The sequence below is a fragment of the Hyla sarda genome, chromosome 2 (genome assembly GCF_029499605.1).
Source record: "Hyla sarda isolate aHylSar1 chromosome 2, aHylSar1.hap1, whole genome shotgun sequence".
Lineage (NCBI taxonomy): Eukaryota > Metazoa > Chordata > Amphibia > Anura > Hylidae > Hyla > Hyla sarda.
This window is the reverse complement of record NC_079190.1, coordinates 372,267,643-372,295,348: the sequence shown is the minus strand read 5'-3', so window position 1 is coordinate 372,295,348 and position 27,706 is coordinate 372,267,643. Positions and strand designations below refer to the sequence as shown.

At 42.2% G+C, this 27,706-nt stretch overlaps 1 protein-coding gene across 5 annotated transcripts in view; it reads right to left on the bottom strand.

The window, feature by feature from the left end:
• Positions 1-27,706, bottom strand: part of AIPL1 (aryl hydrocarbon receptor interacting protein like 1) — a 158,131-nt gene that overhangs the window by 65,370 nt on the left and 65,055 nt on the right. For 3 of the 5 annotated variants that reach the window (XM_056558423.1, XM_056558426.1, XM_056558425.1), the window contains exon 3: positions 24,527-24,706. In XM_056558423.1, coding sequence (XP_056414398.1) covers positions 24,527-24,706 — 180 coding nt within the window. Of the gene's footprint in view, positions 1-24,526; positions 24,707-24,979; positions 25,026-27,559; positions 27,688-27,706 lie in introns of those variants that run through there. The other 2 variants (XM_056558427.1, XM_056558428.1) reach the window with 2 other exon arrangements.

The window sequence follows — 27,706 nt, the reverse complement described above, 5'->3', positions numbered from 1 at the left end:
CACTTTACATAGACATATGAGGTATGTGCTTACTCGAGAGAAATTGGGCTACAAATACAAGTAAAAGCATTCTCCTTTTACCACTTGCAAAAATTCAAAAATTGGGTCTTCAAGAACATGTGAGTGTAAACAATGAAGATTTAGAATTTTCTCCTTCACTTTGCTGCTATTCCTGTGAAACACCTAAAGGGTTAAAACACTGACTGAATGTCCTTTTGGGGGTGTAGTTTTTATAATGGAGTCATTTGTGGGGTATTTCTAATATGAAGATCCTTCAAATCCACTTAAAAACTGAACTGGTCCCTGAAAAATATTGAGTTTGAAAATTTTGTGAAAAATTGGAAAATTGCTGCTGAACTTTGAAGCCCTTTGATGTCTTCCAAAAGTAAAAACTCATCAATTTTATGATGGAAACATAAAGTAGACATATTGTATATGTGAATAAAAAAAAATGTATTTGTAATATACATTTTCCTTACAAGCGGAAAGCTTCAAAGTTAAAAAAAAATGCAAAATTTTCAAATTTTTCATCAAATTTTGGGATTTTTCCCCAAGAAAGGATGCAAGTTACCACAAAAATTTACTACTATGTTAAAGTAGAATATGTCACGAAAAACTTTCTCAGAATCAGAATGATAACTAAAAGCATCCCAGAGTTATTAATGTTTAAAGTGACAGTGGTCAGATGTGCAAAAAACGCTCTGGTCCTTAAGGCCAAAATGGGCTTGGTTCTTAAGGGGTTAAAGACACATACAGTACATAAGAAATATACACACATACATAGAGACACTTTGACACATACATACAACATGGAATATATACTAAAAGATATAGCCAACAGACACATCATACATACAGGTTTACACATACATTCACTCACAGATATATATATATATATATATATATATATAGATATAGATATAGATATAGATATAGATATATATATATATATATATATATATATATATATATATATATATAGTTTGTGACGCCAGGCTGAGGGCTAGTATGCTGAGGTAATTCTCCAGCCTATCGCCGCCCTTCCCAGTAACGATAGGTACATGCTTAAAATGACTGAAGCATGTAAGTATATATATATATATATATATATATATATATATATATATGTGGTAGCCCTTGGGGGGTGTATGGTAGTGGTGGTATGGTATCGGTATATGAGGGGTTAATGTTAACCATATAGCTTGTGACGCCAGGCTGAAGGCTGGTATGCTGAGGCAATGCTCCGGCCTATCGCCGCCCTTCCCAGTAAAGATAGGCGCATGACAAGACTGAAGGTCCACAAGGAGATTGAACTTGAACTTGAACAACTTTACTTAAGTGCTTGCGATACATCCAAGGCACAGTAACAGTCTCGTACAAACCGTTATTATGTTGCTTATGTGACTGACAGTTGTTGCGGACCTTGAGCTATTTATACAGTCTCTGAATTTAGGGTAGATATTTGCAGATCCGTCCGGATTTAGGGGTATTATTAGGTCCGGTGATGCGGCAGAGTGTCTGGGAATTGATACACTCTATATTTTGAATGATTCAGCCGTTGCTGCAAGGCTCAGGCCTAACTCACTGCGTTAGTTGCTGTACAGGTCCTTCTCGTTTGACAGCCCAGGAACAAGAGAGAGAGAGAAGATGGCCGCCGCTCTCTTATATGGTCAGGGGGCGGGGTGAATCCGATTGGTCCGAACATCTGTCATTCACTATTACAGAGAGTAATGGGATTGCTTACGTCACAAGTCCTCCAAAGGTCCTTAAGCAGAATACTATAGAGTTTACCTAGTCAGGTCCTGCAACGCTATGGAAGAGGTAATTAACCATTTATTTACATATATATTACCCTATTTACATTAACCTTAAATAAATTACTGGTCTATGAGCTTCAATAGAGGCGACAAGGGGTAAACTACATCACAGGGATCCTTATGTCCTAGGGACTCTGGCTATGGGGACCCACAGATACATAGGTACCGTATAAGGTGCGGTACCGGGACACCACAAACCCCCTTACTTAACCCCTTAAGGACCAAGGACGTACCGGTACGTCCTTGGTCCGGCTCCCGTGATATAACGCGCGGCTACACGGTAACCCCGCATCATATCACGGCGGGCCCGCCGTCATAGTGAAGCCGGGACCCGCCGCTAATAGCGCGCAGCGCCGATCGCAGCGCCGCGCGCTATTAACCCTTTAGCCGCGCGCTCAGAGCTGAGCCGCGCAGCTAAAAGCGAAAGTAAAAGCTGCCGGTTAACTCAGTGGGCTGTTCGGGATATCATTTAACCCCTCCCTTATTAAAAGTTTGAATCCCCCCCTTTTGCCATAAAAAAAAACCACAGTGTAAATAAAAATAAAAATAAACATATACGGTATCACCACGTGATACATCCGCAGTAACATTGGTTTTTCCGCTGCGATACTTGATGTTAAAATCATAGTTGGCCAACCGAGAGGCCCAATGCTGTTCAAGAGCTCCCAACTTAGCAGTGTTCAAACGGGGCAAGGGGTTGTTATCAGGGTGGACCGTGAAGGGACTAGCAGCCAGATAATCTTTATACTTCTCAGTAATAGCCCAAACCAGGGCCAGGAGTTCCAGCTTGAAGGAGCTATAGTTAGCATCATTCTGCTCAGCACCTCGAAGATGCCGGCTGGCATAGGCAATCACCCTCTCCTTGCCATCTTGCACTTGAGATAAGACCGTCCCCAGACCTTCAAAGCTAGCGTCTGTGTATAAACGGAACGGCAGGCTGTAGTCAGGATACGCCCATATGGGGGGTTCCGTGAGGAGATACTTCAGGGCTCGAAAGGCATCTTCCTGTTCTTTGGCCCACTGGATGGGAAGCCTCCCATTATAATTATCCCGGGCAGTCCCTCTCAGTAATTCGGTCAAGGGTCCAGCAATTTGAGCAAAATGAGGGATGAAACGCCGGTAATATACAGCAAACCCCAGGAAACTTCGGACGTCTCGCACCGTCCTAGGTGTAGGCCACTCTTTCACAGCACTCACTTTGTCTGGATCAGGCTGGACTCCTTGAGCACTGACGACATGTCCTAAGTAGTGCACTTGTGGCTTTAGCAAGTGACATTTGGAAGGTTTAACCTTGAGTCTATGTCGGATAAGAACTTGGAAAACTTCTTTCAGGTGATCCAGGTGTTCTTGATATGTTCCATAGTAGACTATGACGTCATCTAAATACAATACAACAAAACACTCTGGAAGTTAAGGAGCCCTAAGCATCGCTCCATTAGGCGATGGAAAGTAGCTGGTGCGTTGCACAGTCCAAAGGGCATACTTTTGAACTCAAAGAGACTCATGGGGGTCACAAATGCGGTCTTCTCTCTGTCCTCTTCTGCCATTGGCACCTGCCAGTAGCCGCTCGTCAGATTCAGTGAGGAAAAGTAGGCGGCAGACCCCAACGCAGTCAAGGATTCTTCAATGCATGGGAGAGGATAGGCATCCTTATGAGTTATGTTGTTCAATTTCCGGTAATCCACGCAAAAGCGGATGGTGCTATCTTTTTTCTTCACCAGGACCAAAGGAGCAGCCCACGGACTCTGGCTTTCCTGGATGACATCAGCCTCTTTCATCTCCCCGAGCATTTTCTTTATGGTCTGATACATCCCAGGAGCCACAGGGCGATGTCTCTCTTTTATGGGTGGATTGTCTCCGGTGAGAATCCTATGTTTGATCATGGTGGTCCTGCCAAAGTCTGTGGGAAATTTGCTGAAAGCTTCTTGATGTTTCTTAGCCACCTGGATGACTCCTTCCACCTGTTCATTGGGGGTATCTTCATCTCCTATCTATATATACATATATATATATATATATATATATATATATATATATATATATATATACACACACACACACACACACACATACATAGATTCACTTGCTCACATATATACACACACACACATATACATAGATTCACTTGCTCACATATATAGGCACATACATAGAGATACACACACACACACACATATACACATCATACAGACACACTGACATACAATCACTCACATATATGCACAGTCACTTATACTAAGGGCCCAGCCATCCCTCTCTGCACAGGCACATACATAGAGATACACACACACACATTTATACACATCATACAGACACACTGACATACAATCACTCACATATATGCACAGTCACTTACACTAAGGCCCCAGCCATCCCTCTCTGCACAGGCACATACATAGAGATGCACACACACACACATATATACATATACACACACTGAAATACAATCACTCACATATATTTACAGTTACTTACAGTAACCAACCCCTCTGCATAGACTAAAGTTTCTGGCTGGGACATGCTGTGGCCGGGAAATGCTGTGGGCGGGGCTTCTCTCTGCCTCCTCTACTCCTGTCTCCTTCATGTGGAGAGGAGCAGAGAAATAGCTGATAATGACAGGGTGAGTGGCACCCCATTCCTGCAGGGAGGGCGACAACACCCTCCATTAAACCCCATACAACTCCCCAGCAGCAGATCCTTTTTACTACACCTGTCACCCTGAGTCTGTAGCTCCTTTTGTGAGGGCACTTTAGGGGCATGTGAGGAAAAGGGCAGGGGCTCCAGCCCCCTTTTACCCCTATGTGTCCCTGATCAATGAAGATTATGGCAGGCATGCCCAAAATACCAAGGTAACTGTAAATTTCAGATTCTCTGCACTCACTGAAAATCCACTAAACCTAGGAGGCATGAAAATCATCAAATACACACACAGAAACTCTTTTTTGTTGATCAGATGATCTTCTAGTCTCTTCATATAGCCGACCTTCTAGTAAGAATTACTGTTGTTACTGTTAGTACTCTCACAATAGTTTGTTTGGATAATTTGCCTGGTATGACAGGTGTGCTATTGTTTTTACTTAACTCTTAATTTTTCCTTTGTGCTGTAGTTATTATTCTATGAGTCTCATTCCAAGTATATGGGGTGATAAAATTAATATTCTAGTAAATTAAAGGCAAGATTTTTTATTTTTTTATTTTGCTATATAAATTTTATACTCATTGTAAAGAAATGTTTTAGCTTGTTAGAATCGTATTAGTTCTTTTTACTTACTACTTAAAAATGCTTGTTAATAATATTTATTCTTCTGTAAATAATGCTTCTGAGTTTACAACAGATTTTTTCACTGTAGTTAGCTGTACAGAGAAAAGGCTAGGATTTACTTTTTGATATGTGTTACAATTGCTAATTTTCAGTAGGAATAGGTGTCACAAACCTTATTACAATAAATTATGAAAACACTGAAGTGTTAAAACTTCGTATAAATAAGAATCTTGGAGGGGCATTTCCATCTTTTTTTTTTTTTTTACATATTAACACCCACAATGAAACAATTTTTTATTTATTAATGTTAAACTTGGTTGATATCCTTGATATATTAATTTTATATGTCACAATGTAAATCATTTTCTGTCAATGTTGCATTTTTACTGCATTCTACCCCATTTTTGCTAAGAATGAAAGAAATTGTGGTGGTAAAACAATGCACTCTTATTGGGGGAGATTTATCAAAACCTGTGCAGAGGAAAACAATCAGATCGCTTCTTTCATTTTTGTAAGGGCCATGTTAAAAATGAAAGAAGCGAGCTGATCGGTTGCTACGGGCAACTGGGCAATTTTTCCTATGGACAGGTTTTGATAAATCTCCCCCATTGTGATTTGCGTAAGCGTTAAAGGGGTAGTCCAGTGGTGAAAAACATTTCCCCTATCCTAAGGATAGGGGATAAGTTTGAGATCGCGGGGGGGGGGGTTGTTGGGTCCGACCGCTGGGGCCCCCCGCGATCTCCTTGTACGGGGGCCAGGCTCTCCGGCCATATAGCGGGTGTCAACCACCGCACAAAGTAGTGGCAGACACGCACCCTCAATAAATCACCATGGCAGAGCCGGAGATTGCCGAAGGCAGCACTCCGGCACTGCCATAGAGTTGTATTGAGGGGGCGTGTCGGCCGCCGCTTCATGCGGATGTCGGGGCCCCGTACAGGATATCGTGGGGGGCCCCAGCGGTCGGACCCCCCACGATCTGTAACTTATCCTCTATCCTTAGGATAGGGGATAAGTTGTTCACCACTTGTTCACCACTGGACTACTCCTTTAAGTAGCAACATATGAAACAACAAAGCCCAAAGAGTAATCATTTTAGGAAGCATAGTAGCATGTAGTTATTATTACTGCCAGCTCCTTTACTTTGTAAGGGCGCTGATTATCCTACTGGTCAAGAGGCTTCCTAGGCATATCAAGAAAGCTCTTTTATGTAATTATTAAAATTAGTAATTATTGGAGGGAATCTTTCAGTGCTCAGATATGACCAGAGTTGCTGACAGTATTATGTAGCTGCTTGTACAACAGAATTAATGATACCTTTGCTGTAGTGTTGTAAAAACTGATAAAATAGCATTTTATATCTTTCATGAGGAGTCAAAGAGGCGTCGGCTAGCTGCATCAATAGGGTGGTTTGGCATGACACCTTCCCCTCACTCATTGATTAATATGGCTGCACCAAACCCCATATCCAAGCCTCGCATCTGCCACTGATGCAAAGGGTGCGAACACACAGTGAGCTTTCCAGAATTAGGCGCTAACCACACATATTCTAAATACCTTACTGGGATTAATTCTACAATAAGTGGTTAAGGAGCCAACTGGAGGGAGGCCATTTTGGATTTGGTATTCACAAATAGGGATTGGGTATATGATTGTATGTATGATTGTATGTTATTGCAGGTGAAAGCTTGGGATCTAGTGATCACCAGTCAGTGTGGTTTAATATAAGAACAATGAAGGAGTCACACCACACAAAAACAAAAGTTTTAGATTTTAGAAATACAGACTTTTCAAAAACGAAATTAGTCCTAAATGAGTCCCTATCAGACTGGAATGGATTACATGGAGTTCAGATGAAATGGGACTACTTAAAAGACGCATTATTGAAGGCAACAGAAAATTGCATTAGACTTGTAGGTAAATGCAGAAAAAGGAAGAGACCACTGTGGTACTCAGCAGAAGTGGCCAAAATCATTAAAAAAAAAATTATAATTCTTAGTAATTATAAAAAAAAAAACAGAGCAATGAAGATAGGGAAATGTATAAGATTAGGCAGAAAGAGTCCAAGCAAGTTATAAGAACTTCTAAAGCGCAAGAAGAAGAAAAACTAGCTCTGTCTGTGAAAAAATGGGAATTAGACATTTTTCAGATATCTAAATGAAAAAAGGAAATTAAAACAAGGAATAACTAAATTAAGAACAAAGGAGGGAAGGTATGTAGAAGAGAATAAAGGGCTAGCCGACTGCCTTAATTACCGTATTTATCGGGGTATACCACGCACCGGCCTATAACACGCACCCTCATTTTACCAAGGATATTTGGGTAAAAAAAGTTTTTTACCCAAGTATCCATGGTAAAATGAGGGTGTGTGTGTGCGCGTGTATACCCCGATACACCCCCAGGAAAGACAGGGGGGGGAGAGGCCGTCGCTGCCCGCTTCTCTCCCCCTGCCTTTCCTGGGGTCTAGAGCGCTGCTGTCGGCGCCGCTTCTCACCCCCTGGCTATCGGCGCCGCTGCCCGTTCTGTCCCCCTGACTATCGGTGCCGGCGCCCCATTGCCGGCGCCGATAGCCAGGGGGAGAGAAGCGGCGCCGACAGCCAGGGGGAGAGAAGGGGCAGCGGCCCGTTGCCTCCCCCCATCCTCGGTGGCATAATTACCTGAGTCGGGTCCGCGCTGCTGCAGGCCTCCGGCGTGCGTCCCCTGCGTCCTTGCTATGCACGGTGCGGCGCACTGACGTCATGCGCCGCGCCGTTCAGCGCATAGCAACGACGCCGGGGACGCACGCCGGAGGCCTGCAGCAGCGCGGACCCGACTCAGGTAATTATGCCACCGGGGATGGGGGGAGGCAACGGGGCAGCGGCGCCGGCAATGGGTGCCGCTGCCCCTTCTCTCCCCCTGGCTGTCGGCGCCGCTTCTCTCCCCCTGGCTATCGGCGCCGTCACCGATAGTCAGGGGGACAGAACGGGCAGCGGCGCCGATAGTCAGGGGGTGAAAAGGGCCGACAGCAGCGCTCAAGACCCCAGGAAAGGCAGCGGGAGAGAAGCGGGCAGCGACGGCCTCTCTCCCCCTGCCTTTCCTGGGGGTGTATCGGCGTATAACACGCACAGACTTTAGGCTAAAAATTTTAGCCTAAAAAGTGCGTGTTATACGCCGATAAATACGGTAATACTTCTGTTCAGTTTTTACAAATGAAAAAGAAGGAAACGTACCTTCATTAGGAAAGAAGACTAATGATTCATTTGATGCATGTGTCTTTACAGAGGAAGAGGTTCTACATTTGCTGTCTAAAGGGAAGACAAATAAGTCACAGGGGCCTGATGGGATACACCCAAAATTATTAAAAGAGCTTAGTGGTGAGCTAGCAAAACCCTTAACAGATTTATTTAGCCCTATTTTGACCACCTATAACTTTTTGATTTTTCCATATACAGAGCGGTGTGAGTGCTAATTTTTTGCACTGTCATCTGTACTTTTTATTGATACCACATTTGCATATATAAAACTTTTAGAAAAATGTTTATTAATCTTTTTTTATAAAATGTGACAAAAAGCTGCATTTTTGGAATTTTTTAATTTCTTACGTTTGCGCCATTCACCGTACAGGATAATTTATTTAGCCAGTCACTGGTAACAGGATTTGTCCCGGAAGATTGGAAATTAGCAAATGTTGTGCCCATTCACAAGAAAGGTAGTAGGGAGGAGTCAAGCAACTATAGGCCAGTAAGTCTGACATCAATAGTGGGGAAATTATTGGAAACCCTACTAAAGGATAAGATTGTGGAACATCTAAAATCCCATTGCAAGATGAAAAACAACATGGGTTTACTTCAGGGAGATCATGTCAAACAAATCCTATTGATTTTTTTGACTGGATGACTAAAATAATAGATGGTGGAGGGGCAGTAGACATCGCATATCTAGATTTTAGTAAGGCTTTTGACACTGTTCCACATAGAAGACGTATCAATAAACTTCAGTCATTGAGCTTGGATTCCCATATTGTTGAGTGGATTAGGCAGTGGCTAAGTGACAGACAACAGAGGGTTGTAGTCAATGGCGAATATTCAGAGCAAGGTCTTGTTACCAGTGGGGTACCTCAGGGATCTGTACTGGGACCAATTTTGTTTAATATCTTCATTAGTGATATTGCAAAAGGTCTCGATGGTAAGGTGTGTCTTTTTGCTGATGACACAAAGATATGTAGCAGGGTTGATGTTCCTGGAGGAATATGCAAAATGGAAAAGGATTTAGGCAAACTAGAAGAATGGTCAGAACTCTGGCAACTGAAATTTAATGTGGATAAGTGCAAGATAATGCACCTGGGCCTTAAAAAACCCTCAGGCAGAATATAGAAATTTTTTGGTACAGTCCTGACCTCAGTATCTGAGGAAAGGGATTTAGGAGTAATAATTTCAGAAGACTTAAAGGTAGGAAGACAATGTATTAGAGCAGCAGGAATCACTAGCAGAATGCTTGGATGTATAGGGAGAGGTATAAGCAGTAGAAAGAGAGAAGTGCTCATGCCGCTGTACAGAGCACTGATGAGACCTGACTTGGAGTATGGTGCGCAGTACTGGAGGCCATAGGAAGAAGGATATAGATACTCTAGAGAAATGTCAGAGAAGAGCTACTAAACTAGTACATGGATTGCAGGATAAAACTTACCAGGAAAGGTTAAAGGACCCCAAAGGGGTACTCCGGTGCTTAGACATCTTATCCCCTATCCAAAGGTGCCGCGTGCATGATCCCGGGGTTCCGCAGCGGCGGGACTCGCGCGATCAGGCATCTTATCCCCTATCCTTTGGACAGGGGATAAGATGTCTAAGCACCGGAGTACCCCTTTAACATGTATAGCTTGGAAGAAAGAAGAGACAGAGGGGATATGATAGAGACTTTTAAATACATAAAGGGAATCAACACGGTAAAGGAGGAGAGCAAATGTAAACTACCACAAGAGGAGACAAAGGTTTAAAAGTAATATCAGGAAGTATTACTTTACTGAGAGAGTAGTGGATGCATGGAATAGCCTTCCTGCAGAAGTGGTAGCTGCAAATACAGAGAAGGAGTTTAACCCCTGAAGGGCCAAGCCCATTTTCACCTTAAGGACCAGGCCAATTTTATTTTTGCGTTTTCGTTTTTTCCTCCTCACCTTCTAAAATCCTTAACTCTTTTATATTTCCATCTACAGACCCATAAAAGGGCTTGTTTTTTGTGTGACCAATTGTACTCTGTAATGAATTGTCTCATTTTACCATAATATGTACGGCAAACCCAACAAAATTTTATTTTATGGAGGAAATTTAAATGAAAACCATAATTTTGCTCATTTTGGAGGGTTTTGTTTTCACATTATACATTTTACGGTAAAAATGACATGTTCTTTATTCTGTGGATCAATACGATTAAAATGATACCCATGGCTAGATACTTTTACATTTTTGTACCGCTTAAAAAAAATCTAAAACTTTTTGTACAAAATCAGTAAATCATCTAAAATCGCCCTATTTTGACCACCTATAACTTCTAGATTTTTCCATATACAGAGCGGTATGAGTGCAAATTTTTTGCGCTGTCATCTGTACTTTTTATTAATACCACATTTGCATATATAAAACTTTTAGATAATTTTTTATGAATCTTTTTTTTTATAAAATGTTTGGAATTTTTGGAATTTTTAAATTTCTTACGTTTGCGCCATTCACCGTACAGGATAATTAACATTATATTTTGATAGTATGGACATTTACGCACGTGGCCATACCAAATATGTTTATTAAAAAAATTACGCTTTTTGGGGGTAAAATGGGAAAAACTGACAATTTTCATTCTTAATGGGGGAGGGGATTTTTCACATTTTTTTAACTTTTTATTTTAAAAATTTTCAACTGTTATTTTACACTTTTTATGTCCCCATAGGGGACTAAATCCTGTGTCATACACAGGATTTAAATGTACGTCCTGGTGCGGGAAGCCCCGCCAAACCAGGGCGTACATTTACACCGTGGTCGTTAAGGGATTAAGCATGCATGGGATAAGCATACGGCTATACTTCATATAAGACAGGGCCAGGGACTGTTGATAGGATTCAGATTATTGGACAGACTAGATGGGCCAAATGGTTCTTATCGGCCGACACATTCTATGTTTCTATGTCAAAAAGTGATAGCAATTAAAAGATATGTGAACAATTGTAATTAGAATAACCAAGCAAATGAGGAGACCTCCCTGGCCTTGTCGAGGGCAGCCTGTGTGAGCTGTCCTCCAAAATTCTCTCCCCCATCCACATTCTGAGCTACTATCTAGCCCTCTCCCTCTTCCTGCTATCTTTAACATTAGTAGAGCAGAAAGTCCATCTGATGGATTTATCGTATCTTTCCCTGAGTAGAAGCTAAATTGTAGAACATTTTTAATCAAGACCAAATAGAAAATTGCTTAATTTTGCATTCAGGGAGCAAGTCAGCCATAAAAAAAAATCAATGCAAAGGTGTTCATAGCCTTTAAAGCAATTCTGTTCTTGTCCAAAATAATATCCTGTAATTGCTTATTTTGTTTTCACCTAAGAAGTTATCACATTTACAGATTTGGCAGAGATGTACAGAAACAGTTTCTTCTATATGGTAAATTTAAGCCATATGAGGCTATTGAGGCTTTCCTTATGCACGCATTTATAAATATCATAGGATCTGGAGCAGATAATTGGTTAATTGCTCTGAGATGAGAAGCATTTACTGCTCGTCTTATGAAGACTCTTATCCCCTACATGCCAATGTACTTTAATTACAACCTAAATTACACCAATCATTCATTATAAGCTTGCATAAACAATCATTGAATTGCCATGCATGGTTATCTGCTTTCAATAGACTATCCAGCTAAGCATAACCATTGCACATATGTTTTATTACATTATTTGTTTGATTTATGTCTAAAAAAAATATATCTGTCACTATGAATGTCATGTTAAGAGTGACACATTACTCCTTTCTGCTAGGTGATACCAAACTGTATGTATTTATAATGGCATAAATGGTGTATTAATACTTATAATGTATAGTATCTGTTTTTTTCTTGTTAATTTTGGTGGAATCTAACAACTGTGAGTCCAACTGATTCCAAGAAATGAAATCTTTGATTCCCATTCCTGGCATAGGAATTGTTTTTTTGTTTTGTTTTCTATACTGTTGTTGTTGGGGAGTCAGAAGCATGTTGCACAAGAAGTAATAAAGAGTCCATTAAACCTATTGTAGTGAAGAGACTGAGAGTTGTACTTTGTTCAAGAATATAGTGATGGTAACGTCATCCCAGAAACGGGTGTTATATGCCGTGGGAACCATTGATGTGGGCATCCCACCTATTAAGAGAAGCAAAGTAATATAGGACTCACTGTTAAATACAAATAATGGTGCCTGGTTACACCATATATCACAAGCATCACTAGCTTTCCCAAAAAGTAATCCCTTGTCTTCCCGATGCGTTTCGGTCACTGATACATGTGACCTCGTCAGGGTCTACACTGGGTACATGCAGGCATATACATAACGTGTTGTAGCCAATATGTACGGATAGATCACAACCTCCAGGCACAACCCATGAAAAATGTAACCTCAGTGTGGGCTGCCAATACAAAAACAGCTCCCTACAATAATACAGTTACGGCACCACTGTACCCCATATAATAAGGAGCACAGAGCTGAATAAGTAATCGGGAGTAAGCCGGCATCCGGATCCTAGTCGACCGGTTTGGTGTCCCATTAGGTTCCTATGTGCACCTGCATGGCAGGGAGCCGTGTGATACTGCTGGCTGCTCAGCACAAACCGGTCAACTAGGATCCGGATGTCGGCTTACTCCCGATGACTTATTCAAACATGTGGTACTGCAATCCTTTTCTGTGAGAAATACTTCATTTTCTAGAAAAATTTCAGGGGTGCCGACATTTACGGCCATGACTGTATCACAATTAATATTGTAATGCTAAACAATGAAGACAAAAATGAATACAACCACATGTATACACATAAAGGGTTTGTAGATTTAAATAGGCCATACAATTATCATGGGTATGACTTTTTTACCATGTATCGTGTCTATGAGGGAGCTAATACGTTATAAGAGGTAACATAAGGTTTTAATGTGTAACATGAGCATGTCAGGAATAAAATACCATCAAAGACATAACTCTTGAAAAGCTCTGGGGAAACGTAAACTCATTATATGTGAATACCAATGCATTATTCATGGAAGCTTGTACGGCTGTAGATATTGCAGCTCTTGGTAGTTCTGTATGCTCTCAGGCTCCAGTGAGCTTACTGCACCTGTACACAGTGCAGCCTGCAGCTTGCCAGCAGAGGGAGAGGCATCATCGCCATATGTTATGCATCTGATCTCCACAATCACTCAAGGACTGCTGTAATCGTCTTAAGAAATGATGAGCCTGCAGTTAAAAGGATTTTGAAAATGGCCTCAAAATAAACCTTTGTCAAAATCTACTCATAAACAATATGCACTCAAGTTCTAAAAGACATAAGAAACTGTTCTTGTGTTGTCACTTCAGGAGTTTACAGAGCATAAATAAAGAAATTGTACAATATGATGCATATGACATCTCTTACAAAAATATTAAAATAACAAGGCTGCCACCCAAAGTTCCCAGCTATCAGTTCACTTTGTTACAGTCAAATAGGCTACCACGCACCAATTGGTCACAGCACAAAAGCAGCAGACTCCAATATATAAAGAAAGCTGTGGTCTTTATTTGGTTACCAGCAGTGCAACATTTCGGGTATAAGTTAGCCTTTATAAAGCATTGATAATGACAATGCTTGACAAAGGGTAATTTATAGCTGAAACATTGCACTGCTGGTTACCAAATAAAGACCACAGCTTTCTTTATATATTGGAGTCTGCTGCTTTTGTGCTGTGACCAATTGGTGCGTGGATGTTGATACACTGGACTGGTTATCTGGACGATCACTTGCACTAACAGTTGGGGCCTGGTGCTGTTCTCCATTTCTCTCTGCAGTCAAATAGGCTAGTTAGCTAGACTGATGTGACACAGCCCCTGATATTCACCCTTACTTGATTCTCAGTGACCAGAATAGTCACAGATTGGCAGCAATAATGTTGATATAGTAGTAGAGTAGCTGAGAACAATACTTAGGGTCATCATCAGGATAGTGGTCAGGAAATGATAGGCCAAGGGATTAAACTAAAGTTTAATCAGGAGATAGACCAGGAGTAGAACAACAGGTATCAAGTGAACAGTCCAAAGGGCAAGGTAGGAGCATATTGGGGAACAATTGCAAGGGAGCCTTAAAGGGATACTCTGCCCTTAAACATCGTATCCCCTATCCAAAGAATAGGGGACAAGATGTCTGATCGTGGGGGTCTCGCCACTGGGGACCCTCGCGATCTCTGCTGCGGCATCCCAGACATCCAGTGATGATCCGGATGACTGGCGATGTGGGGTGGAGGCTCGTGATGTCCTGTCCACGCCCCCTCAATGCAAGTCTATGGAGGTGGCTTCACGGATGTCACACCCCCTCCTATAGACTTACATTGAGGGGGTGTGACCATGACGTCACGGGTGGGACAAGGCCATGATGTCGTGAGCCTCCGATACTGCACCTGATGCTCTAAATGAACGCCGGGTGCAGCAGGGAAATCGCAGGGGTCCCCAGCAGCAGGACCCCCCCGGATCAGACATCTTATTGCCTATCCTTTGCATAGGGGATAAGATGTCTAGGGGTGGAGTACCACTTTAATCAGCAGGCAAAATGTTGCAGTAGTACTCCCCTTTAAATTGGCCACCAGGGCCTGATGTCATCTTTGGACACTGGCTGCAGTGTGGACAGAGAAGAAGTCTTGAACTCTCATTAAGCGGGCCATGGCAGAAGACAGAGGCATTACTGGAAGTGGCTGATGATAGGAGCTGCAGCTGCAAGTGTGGATTTGTTGCAGGAACCAGGAGCAGTAAATAGCAGTCAAACCCATTTGTTTTTGGTGAATAGTAAGAGGCAACTTCAAATAAAACCTGACAAGTTGTGGAGCACAGCAGGCTGAATGGGTAGGACACATCTGCCACTGACCTTAATGGGGTTGCACAAATTTAGGTCAGTTGGAGTTACGCAAATTGCGCAACTTCCCTGCTCTGGCCACCTTTGGCTTCTCTAACCACCAACCGCTTCTGCAAACATACAACCTGGAAATAACAAGGTGGGTCAACCCCTTTAAAACAATGAAACTTGTCTTTTGTCTGATTCTTCCACTTGCTGATAGAGTGTACCAGGACCAGGTGCTGCTCCTCTGACAACCCGCACTTATGATCACCCGGTATTGTCACTGTGCCTGCCAATGCACACAGTAGGGCAACTAGAGGACCCGCAGAGAGGAATGCATAAAAAGAAGATAGAAAAGATAGACTGACATAGCAGAGTGTATGGATAAGTAGAGAGGGAAGTACACTACTGTAGATTGCAGTGAAGTCAGTCAGAGATGGCAAGCTTCTGTCCCCTGACTATTGTGTGGTTGAGTAGTGTTCCTGTAACATGCTACTTTTTTTTATAGTTTATTTATTATCCATATCTCTCTAATGTTTTCCCATTAATTGGGGAATTATTTACAAATAAAATTGATGGTTCACTGCTATTATGTAACTGTAATGTATTTTGTAAAAAAGGATTATACCCAAAAGCAACAAAGTCCATACCCACCAACTTCCCTAGACCACTTGGAAAGTTTTAATTAGTATGAAATACAGTATTTTTCCTATTTTCTCTTGTTTAAGCCAGGGGTGTGTTTTATAGTCAGGTGCATCTTAAAGTCTAAAAAATACAATAATTTACTTGACTTTTGCATAACTGACATGGGTTCTACACCTCTTACACCTAATTACAAAAAAAATGTCTCATATGAATAGTAAAAAAAAAAAAAAAAACTTTTTTCCAGATGTATTTCCATTCTAAAGAGACTTTTCTTGTTTCTGGGCATTTGTCATATTCAGTAATATGAACATTTTATTTATGTCTTGTGTGAAAAAGCTTTTTGTGTACATTTCCCCTCTATTTTTATATTATGCTTGTATTTTAGTTGAAGATGGTAACCATTAGCTCCAGGAAAAAGCCTTCCAACTCTTTGTGATACCACTTACTGTGCACTTCTGGCGCTCTGTCTGAAAGGAAGCAATCTTCTTTATATTTACGTATGACAGACAATAAGTGCCTAGAAATATTATTAGACTGGTGACCTTTAGAGACCGTCCGTTTCACATAATGGGATCTGCACTTTACATGTACTGCTGGCTGGTGCTGAACTTTCATACGTTTAGAAATCACATTAGGGGAGAAAGCAATGGTAAAAATAACTATTTAAAAGTATTTGCAACAATTTAAATGACAGGAAAAGAACAAAATAAGTGCATGCATACTTTACCTGTTATTCATACAAGTGACATAGTAATTAATATGACGGCAGTTTACTATGTCTAGAAGGTTGTCCACAGCATTGCTCACTGATAATAATTACATTTTATTACAAAACATATGTTTATGTTACCATTAGGTACATTTTTTCCTGTGAATGTCATAATGTACATTTTTATATTAAAATTACCTGCCAATATAGATCTCTTAGTGCTAACAAAACAGCTTTGACCTGTCAAGATATGGACTCCACAGCACCTCTGAATGAGTGATATCTGGATTAGTAACAGATCATTAAATCTGATAATCCATGAGTTGGAGTCTCCATGGGTTGAACATATTTTTCCAGCACATGCAATAGCTATAGGGAACATTTTTTTTATTACTGCGGTGGCTCATCCAGCATAAAGGGAACATTAACCAGATCCTGAATTGCCACTTTCACTGCCTTCAAGACATTGGTAGAGTCCAGCTTGGTAGTCATTGATAAACTATGTAAATTGAGTAGCCAAATCATCAAATCCACCTGCCCAACATTGTGTAAAACTGGTGCCCTGTAATATTTATCTTTAAGACATTAGCCACAGATCTTTAAAGTGTTACTGTCGTTTAAATAAACGTTGGACATATCATGCAAACATGTCAAAAGTTTAGATCAGTCCTCATCCAATCATTAAGGATAGCAAAGAGAAGCACCTGGCAACAAGCTTCATTGTCTGGCTAGGCTCTTAAAGGGGTACTCTGGCCCTGAGACATCTTATCCCCTATCCAAAGGATAGAGGATAAGATGTCTCACCGCGGGGGTCCCGTCGCTGGGGACTCACCTGTTTGAGCTGCACGCCGCGGTGCCAGCTCACAAACAGCCGGGTGGGACCACAGGGCCGGAGCATTGTGACATCACGACCCCACCCCCGTGTGACGTCACCCCCGCTATGCAAGTCTATGGGAGGGGGCGTGACAGGACCACACCTCGCGGCTCCAAAGTTTTAAAATCCAGCCCATCTCCTAAGGTCTTTTGAATTGAGCGCAAGCTGGCTATATCTAGCTACTTGAGAGAGTCTCAACACTGAGACTCCAACTAATCTAACTTTTGGCACATCTGTGCAACATCTCAATAGTTTATTTCAATGTCAGTTATGCTTTAAAAGAACAAATATAATGGGGCTCAAGGATATGAACAATAATAGAAATGATGAATAATATTAAACAATATATTTATTAAAAATATTAGTAATTTTTTTAGTTAATTTGTTAAATTAATATTTTTAATACATTTATATTGTTTGACCCCTTGAGCACCATAACGTTTTCAATTTTGCCCCTATGGACCGATATAAGGGCTTGTTTTTTGTGTCACCAATTGTACTTTGTAATGACATCACTTATTTATAACATAATCAGTAGTGAAACCCAAAAAATTTCTTGTGGGGGGAAATAACAAAAAATGCCATTTTGTAACTTTTGGGGGCTTCCGTTTCTATGCAGTGCACTTTTCGGTACCAACAACACCTTATCTTTATTCTGTAGGTCCATATTTTATTGTACTACCGTATTTATCGGCGTATAACACGCACTTTTTAGGCTAAATTTTTTAGCCTAAAGTCTATGTGCGTGTTATACGCCGATACACCCCCAGGAAAGGCAGGGGGAGAGAGGCCGTCGCTGCCCGCTTCTCTCCCCCTGCCTTTCCTGGGGTCTAGAGCGCTGCTGTCGGCCCTTCTCTCCCCCTAGCTATCGGCGCTGCTGCCCGTTCTGTCCCCCTGACTATCGGTGCCGGCGCCCCATTGCCAGCGCCGATAGCCAGAGGGAGAGAAGCGGCGCCGACAGCCAGGGGGAGAGAAGGGGCAGCGGCACCCATTGCCGGCGCCGCTGCCCCGTTGCCTCCCCCCATCCCCGGTGGCATAATTACCTGAGTCGGGTCCGCGCTGCTCCAGGCCTCCGGCGTGCTTCCCCGGTGTCATTGCTATGCGCTGAACGGCGCGGCACATGACGTCAGTGCGCCGCGCCGTGCATAGCAACTACGCAGGGGATGCACGCCGGAGGCCTGGAGCAGCGCGGACCCGACTCAGGTAATTATGCCACCGGGGATGGGGGGAGGCAACGGGGCAGCGGCGCCGGCAATGGGTGCCGCTGCCCCTTCTCTCCCCCTGGCTGTCGGCGCCGGCAATTGGGCGCCGGCACCGATAGTCAGGGGGACAGAACGGGCAGCGGCGCCGGTAACCAGGGGGAGAGAAGGGCCGGCAGCAGCGCTCTAGACCCCAGGAAAGACAGGGGGAGAGAAGCGGGCAGCGACGGCCTCTCTCCCCCTGCCTTTCCTGGGGATGTATCGGGGTATACACGCGCACACACGCACCCTCATTTTACCATGGATATTTGGGTAAAAAACTTTTTTTACCCAAATATCCTTGGTAAAATGAGGGTGCGTGTTATAGGCCGGTGCGTGGTATACCCCGATAAATACGGTACTTATATTTTTTTTAACTAAGTATTTTTATCTTATTGGGACTTTTTGATTGCTTTTTATTGGTATATGAAGTGACCAAAAATGCACAAATTTGGACTTTTGTATTTTTTTATGTGTACGCCATCGACAGTGCGGTTTAGCTAACCTTATATTTTAATAGATCAGACATTTACACGCGGCAGTACCACATATGATTATTTTTTATTTTATTAAAAAATGGGAAATGGGGAGGATTCAAACTTTTATTAGAAAGGGGTTAATTCACTTGTATTAACTTTTTTGACACTATATTTTATATTTTATTTTTTAGCCCCCATAGTGTGCTATACCATGCAATCTTTTGATTGAATATACTGATCAATGCTATGCGATAGCATAGCATTAATCAGTGTTATCGGTGCTCTGCTGCTCCAGCCTATATGGCTGTCTGGGAGCAGCAGAAGACTGATCGAATGACAAGGAGGCAGGTAAGGACCCTCCCGCCGTCTTCTCAGCTTATTGAGACATTGCGGTTTCACCACAATGATCCCGATCAGCTCTGCTGAGCTGCCGGGATAATTGTACTTTCGTTTTAGATGCCACAATCAACTTTGATTGCACCAACTAAAGGGTTAATGCCAGGCATCGGTCCGATCGGTGGTGCCTAGCGATAGCCCTTGGTTCTGGCTACTGATAGCAGTTGGGACCTACGGGGTTTGAAGCGAGCTCAGCTCGTGAGCGCGCTTCAAACCCCAGTAAAGGGACCAGGGCGTACATGTATGCCCTTGGTCCTCAAGTACCAGGATGCAAGGGTGTACCTGTACACCCTTGGTCCCCAACAGTTTAATATTATTCATAATTTCTATTATTGTCCATATCCTTGAGCCCCATTATATTTGTTCTTTTATTGTGTACATTTTTGGCTCTTAGGGTATGAGAGCACAAGTGGTGAGCTTGGAAGTGTTATACTAGTTATATTGAGCAAGACCTATATCATTTTTATTGCCACAGTTATACATTAAGTGAGTTGTGATGTGGGGCCTCCATGGCTCAGATTTACTTTTCCAGTATACCCAAAGGACACTCAATCAGATTAAGATCTGTGGAATTTGGAGGCCAATTGAACACCCTGAACTATTTTTCATGTTCCTTAAACTACTACTATACATTTTTTTTCCTGAAAGAGACAACTGCCATACTGGAAAACTAATGCAATTTTTTTTTCCCAAGAGCATATCCTAGTACCATCTTCACCCCAGGTAAGCAACATACATGTACACAAGATGTAAAAGAGAATGTGATTTTTCAGACCATGCCACCTTCCTTTACTGCTCTCTGGTCTAGTTCTGATGATTATGTGCCCATTATAGGTGCTTTTGGAAATGGACAACGATTAGCATGGGCGGCATAACTGGTGTGCAGCTATGCAGTCCTTTATACAGTAAGCTGTGATTGTGTGTTCTGACACCTTTCTAATACAGCCAGAATAAGCTTCTTTAACATTTTGTACTAACAAACTAGGGACCAGGTGAGCTAGCCTCTGCTTACCACATGCATTAATGACCTTTTGGCAACCATGGTCCTGAAACTAGTTTACCAGTTGTCTTTCTTTGAACCATATTTGGTAGGTACTAAACACTGTATATCGGAAACATTCCATAATGGTAACGATTACCACATTTTACCCTATAAAACTGGAGGCAACATGTTATAAAGGGTAAAATAAGGTGCCCATCAGTGATAATTAAGAAAATGTTTCTTTAACCCATTAACGACGCAGGACGTATATTTACGTCCTGCGCCGGCTCCCGCAATATGAACCGGAGTCGCGCTGCGACCCCGCATCACATCGCGTCGGTCCCGGCGCTCATCAACGGCCGGGACCCGCGGCTAATACCACACATCGCTGATCGCGGTAATGTGTGGTATTAACCCTTTAGAAGCGGCGGTCAAAGCTGACCGCCGCTTCTAAAGCGAAAGTGAAAGTATCCCGGCTACTCAGTCGGGCTGTTCGGGACCACCGCGGTGAAATCGCGGTGTCCCGAACAGCTTGCAGGACACCGGGATGGCCCTTACCTGCCTCCTCGGTGTCCGATCGACGATTGACTGCTCCGTGCCTGAGATCCAGGCAGGAGCAGTCAAGCGCCAATAACACTGATCACAGGCGTGTTAATACACGCCAGTGATGATCAGCATAGGAGATCAGTGTGTGCAGTGTTATAGGTCCCTATGGGTCCTATAACACTGCAAAAAAAAAGTGTTAATAAAGGTAATTTAACCCCTTCCCTAATAAAAGTTTGAATCACCCCCCTTTTCCCATAAAAAAAATAAAACAGTGTAAATAAAATAAAAATAAACATATGTGGTATCGCTGCATACGTAAATGTCCGAACTATAAAAATATATCATTAATTAAACCGCACGGTCAATGGCGTACGCGCAAAAAAATTCCAAAGTAAAAAAAAAGCGTATTTTGGTCACTTTTTATACCATTAAAAAATGAATAAAAAGTGATCAAAAAGTTTGATCAAAACAAAAATGGAACCAATCAAAACTTCAGATCACGGCGCAAAAAATGAGCCCTCATACCACTCTGTACGTGGAAAAATAAAAAAGTTATAGGGGTCAGAAAATTACATTTTTAAACGTATAAATTTTCCTGCATGTAGTTATGATTTTTTCCAGAAGTACGAAAGTATCCAACCTATATAAGTAGGGTATCATTTTAACCGTATGGACCTACAGAATAATGACAAGGTGTAATTTTTACCGAAATATGAACTGCGTAGAAACGGAAGCCCCCAAAAGTTACAAAATGAGTTTTTTTCTTCGATTTTGTCGCACAATGATTTATTTTTCCGTTTCGCCGTGAATTTTTGGGTAAAATGACTAATGTCACTGGAAATTAGAATTGGTGATGCAAAAAATAAGCCATAATATGGATTTTTAGGTGGAAAATTGAGAGGGTTATGATTTTTAAAAGGTAAGGAGGAAAAAACTAAAGTGCAAAAACGGAAAAACAATGAGTCCTTAAGGGGTTAAAAGCCTCCAGCACTGTATTATAATGATGTTCACGTAGTCTTTGGGGCATGCAGCATCCTGAAGTAGTCATGATATAGGCTGCAGCCAACATCACCTCTATCTCCCCACTGATATCTCACACAAGCCCAGAAGCTGCTTCGCGCCCAGGAATATCGCTACTTCTGGGCCTGTGCAAAATTTCAGTGCAGTGGTGATGTTGGCCATGCCCGGGCTGTCAATCACATATGAGTAGTTGATTACAATCCGGAATGCTTGACTACTTCAGGATGCTGCAGGTCCTGATGACTACTTGTACCTCATTACCATATGGCGCAGTAGACTTTTAACCTCCTGAGCGGTATTCCCGAGCGTGACTCGGGGTTCATTTTCCATGCCAGGATCGGTAACCCCGAGTCACGCTCGGGGTAGAATTACAGAGTTCCCGCCCAGGCTGCACGATATATATCGCAAAAGCAATGCGATATAGCGATGCGGCACCCGGGAAAACTTGCGATTATCTGCTCTGGTCGGCTCCCGTTGCGGGGGCCGGCCAGAGCAGGTAAAGAAAAATACTAAAAGTCAGTGTTTCCCTACCAGGGGGCCTCCAGCTGTTGCAAAACTACAACTCTCAGCATGCCCGAACAGCCAAAGGCTGTCCGGGCATGCTAGGAGTAGTAGTTTCACAACAGCTGGAGGTACCCTGTCAGAAAAACACTGAGCTAAATGTAAAAGGAAAAAGTAGTAAAATAAAAAAACCTTTTGCTCACCTAGTCCCGGTCCCTGAAGATGTCGTTCCCCTCCGTGCGCTCTGGTCCCTGCTCTATTCATCTTACAGGACCTTTCACTTTTCAGCCAATCACAGGCCGCAGTGGTGTAAAGCCTGTGATTGGCTGAAGGGGAAAGGACTTGTTCTGCAGCAAATACACTAGGTTTGAAATCTGCCCGGCAAACCTAGGGTATTCTGCTGCAGAACAAGGTGAGAAGAGGGGGGGGGGAGAATGTGACAAAGGGGGAATGTGACAGAGGGGGGAATGTGACAGAGGGGGGGATGTGACAAGGGGGGGAATGTGACATGAAGGGGGGGGGGGGGAATGTGACGGGGGGAATGTGAAAAGGGGGGGGGATGTGACATGAAGAGGGGGGGATGTGACAAAGGGGGGATTTGACAGGGGGAGGGGAATGTAACAGGAAGGGGGAGAATGTGACAAGGGGGGGGAATGTGACAAGGGGGGAATGTGACAGGGGGGGGATGTGACAAGGGGGGGAATGTGACAAGGGGGGAAGAATGTGACAAGGAGGGGGGAGAATGTGACGGGGGGATGTGACAAGGGAGAGGGGGAATGTGACAAGGGAGGGGGAATGTGATGGGGGAGATGTGAAATGGGCGGGGGGGAGATGTGAGATTCAGTGCAAAAAAATTGTACCGCTTTTGGTACAAATTTCCAGAAAGAATCATACCGCCAGGGAGGTTAAAACTAATTTTCTTCATTATCGTAGATGGGCAGGAGCACATCAGGATATGTGGGAAAGCTTATTTAACCCTATTTAATTTGTTGAAGCTGAAGATGCTCTGACCTAGTCATTTAGATATCACAGTTTGGCCTTTATCAAAGTTACCCATTTTTCCCATTCCAACAGATCAACTACAATGTGAACGTATCTGTTTACTTGCTGTCTAATATATCCCACTTCTTGACATATGCCATTATCATGAGATAATCAATGCTATTCACTTCCTTGTCAGAGGATTTAATGCTATGGCTGGTGTAACCACGTAATAATAAATGATACAAAATAACATGGACATTTTATCCAAAATAGACACAGTAATCCCTACGAATGTACCATGGTGTTTCCTTATGAGGTGGTTCTCCAATTAAGACAACATTTGCCCATATAACCTATTAGGGGATGGTTAACCATTTTGAACCCCTCTATGTGCCAGCACACTACATAATTTTGTTCAGTAGCAAACTTAAATGAGCAATTTCATTTACCAGGTTCCCGAGACAAACTTTTGGCATATTCGTTTTTTTTTTTTTTTTAGAACTTGGATCTTCAATCTTATTCTCACTAGCAGTGGAAAATCTACAAATCCTAGTATAAAATTGACAAGCATTATTCTGGTATATACAGAAAGAGTACACCAGCCTATTTGTAAAGATCCAGACTAATCATCAGCAGTCAACTAAAAATATACAACTGGATTCTACGGTGTATGACTCCTCTATAAGAATGTCCATTATTCCTTTACCTCAATTTATTTTAGACTCTTTAGTATCCTACGCTAGTCTGCACTCATTATTAATAACGCACAAATCAATCTACTACAGCAGACATTATACAGGGTCTGACAAGTTGTTTAACAACGTGTGTAAGATTTTATAAAAAATATAAACATAAAATAAAAGTAAATAAGTTAAAAATAAGTAAACTCAAAAACACGCACATTTATATAAATATTTGTGCTAAAGAATAAGCCAAAAAATATGAATTCAATGTATTCCTTGCATTGCATTTGATTTCTAATACACAAATAATTCTAGAACTTGGGTTTAATATACTCACTGTGACGTCACACCAGAATTCAGCCACTTCACTAATCCTCATTGAGGCGAGCAGCATCTCCCATACCTCCAGCTTAAACATGTTACCAATAACAATTTCCATTGGAACTCCCACTTTCTTGCTGTCATCGAGCACTGTTCTATCATTATCACATTTTAAGGTCTGAAAATGGAATGTCACCTTGTAAAACAAGAGGACAACTTTGTTAATAATATAGACTATTTCTATACACAGTACAGCAGTAGTAAAAGACAAAACATAAAACTACTGTTAACTGAAAAACTCTATTTTGCTATCCTTTAGTTCAAAGCAGCCAAGCCAATATCTTATAAAGTAAGTTGTTGCTGAGATAGCTGCATAGGTAGATCAATACTGTCATCTTAAGTAGCACGCCACAAAAATATAACATTTGCATATACTTAATATCCTCATAAATTTTCTGTTAACGTTTACCTAAATCTTTAGTATAAGTAAGCAGGCAAACAAATCTCCATCTGCCCATCTTTCTGCGCTGAGGAATAATAATACTTCTAGCCATATATTACTGCATTTATCAGCAGTCTTCCACTCTGAAGGCTTCATATCTGTCAGTTATGTCTATACTCAGCTTCAGAGTGGGTGGACTCCAGCTGCTATGGTGTCTCCTACTCACTGCAGACAGAAGACAGTACCCTGCTCACTTTCTCTGAGTGAGTACTGAGAGAACACATACTAGCACTGAGAGAACACATACTAGAAGCAGCAACCTCTGTGTGTGTGCGTCTGCCTCTGTCTCCCTCCAGCAGCTAACCACTCTGTTTCCTCCCTATCTATAGACTTTCATGGACAACAGTGGCAATCTGATCTCTCAGCGATCAGATAATCTGTCTTCATTTCTATCTTTCTATCTGAAGACTAATAAGAGATGTAAGTAAAATTCAGCTTTATTGTATTGCATATATATATATATATATATAATATATATATATGTGTGTGTGTGTGTGTGTGTGTGTGTGTGTGTGTGTGTGTGTATAATGTCATTCTAATTATATTCAGTATCCCACATAGATAAGTACACCTCTCACATTTTTGTAAATATTTCATCATATCTTTTCCTAGATTACCAAGAGCCTGAAACTGAGCTGCAGCATGGTGGGGACAGCAGGTACCTGTATGCCTTGAACACTTAACTCCTTAACGACGAAGGACGTATGTTTACGTCCTCCACCGGCTCACGCGATATGCCGCGGGGTCACGCGGCGACCCCGCGTCATATCGGGTCGGTCCCAGTGACCATCAACGGCCGGGACCCGCGGCCAATACAGGACATCACTGATCACGGGGATGCCCTGTATTAACCCTTCAGACGCGGCGATCAAAGCTGACCGCCGCATCTGAAGCGAAAGTGAAAGTATCCCGGCTGCTCAGTTGGGCTGTTCGGGACCGCTGCGGTGAAATCGCGGCATCCCAAACAGCTTACAGGACACCGGGAGGGCCATTACCTGCCTCCTCGATGTCCGATCGGCGAATGACTGCTCTGTGCCTGAGATCCAGGCAGGAGCAGTCAAGCGCCGATAACACTGATCACAGGCGTGTTAATACACGCCAGTGATCTGTGAAAAATATCAGTGTGTGCAGTGTTATAGGTCCCTACGGGAGCTATAACATTGCAAAAAAAGCGGAAATTTTTTTTTATAAAGATCATTTAACCCCTTCCCTAATAAAAGTTTGAATCACCCCCCTTTTCCCATTAAAAAAATAAAACAGTGTAAATAAAAATAAACATATGTGGTATCGCCGCATGTGTAAATGTCCGAACTATAAAAATATAAAAGATAAAAATATATAATTAATTAAACCGCACAATGGCGTACACGTAAAAAAAATTCCAAAGTCCAAAAAAGCTTATTTTTGGTCACTTTTTATACCATTAAAAAGTGAATAAAAAGTGATCAAAAAGTCAGATCAAAACAAAAATGGAACCAATCAAAACTTCAGATCATGGCGCAAAAAATTTGCCCTCATACCGCCCTGTACGTGGATAAATAAAACAGTTATAGGGGTCAGAAGAGGACATTTTTAAACATGTAAATTTTCCTGCATGTAGTTATGATTTTTCCAGAAGTACGAATAAATTAAACCTGTATAAGGGTGGGTTCACACTACGTTTTCTCCCATACGGGAGCGCACACGGCAGGAGGGAGCTAAAACCTCGCGCTCCCGTATGCCTTCGTATGCGCTCCCGTATGTCATTCACTTCAATGAGCCGACCGGAGTGAAACGTTCAGTCCGGTCGGCTCATTTTTGCGCCGTATGCGCTTTTACAACCGGACCTAAAACTGTGGTCAACCACGGTTTGAGGTCCGGTTGTAAAAGCGCATACGGCGTAAAAATTAGCCGACTGGACCGAACGTTTCACTCCGGTCGGCTCATTGAAATGAATGACATACGGGAGCGCATACGAAGGCATACGGGAGCGCGAGGTTTTAGCTCCCCCCTGCCGTATGCGCTCCCGTATGGGAAAAAACGTAGTGTGAACCCAGCCTAAGTAGGGTATCATTTTAACCGTATGGACCTACAGAACAACGATAAGGTGTCATTTTTACCGAAATATGCACTGCGTAGAATCGGAAGCCCCCAAAATGACAAAATGGTGTTTTTTCTTCAATTTTGTCGCACAATGATTTTTTTTTTGTTTTGCCGTGGATTTTTGGGTAAAATGACTAATGTCACTGCAAAGTAGAATTGGTGACGCAAAAAATAAGCCATAATATGGAATTGAAAGGGTTATGATTTTTAAAAGGTAAGTAGGAAAACACGAAAATGCAAAAACGGAAAAACCCTGCGTCCTTAAGCTGTTAAGCGGCTTTAAAGCTTGAGAGCAGTGAGTGTCGGCTCCTATCCATAAATCAAGCGATCCCACCATGATGAATGCCGACCACGGCGTCTCAAGTGAAAGTGGAAGATGCCACCAGCTCAGTCGAACTCACAAAACCTCCACAACATGATCACGGGTGTTGCATGAGCCAAAATGGTAGAGGAGGGTCCCCCTACCTGCTTCCTGCTGCCCGATTGCCAAATAAATAATGTTGCCTGGCTTAGCCATACTATATCAGTGGATTGCCGATCTTACTGTGTAATGCTATGCCAATTATATAAAACCCCTTGCTCTAATAAAAAATCAACTCCCATTTTACAAAA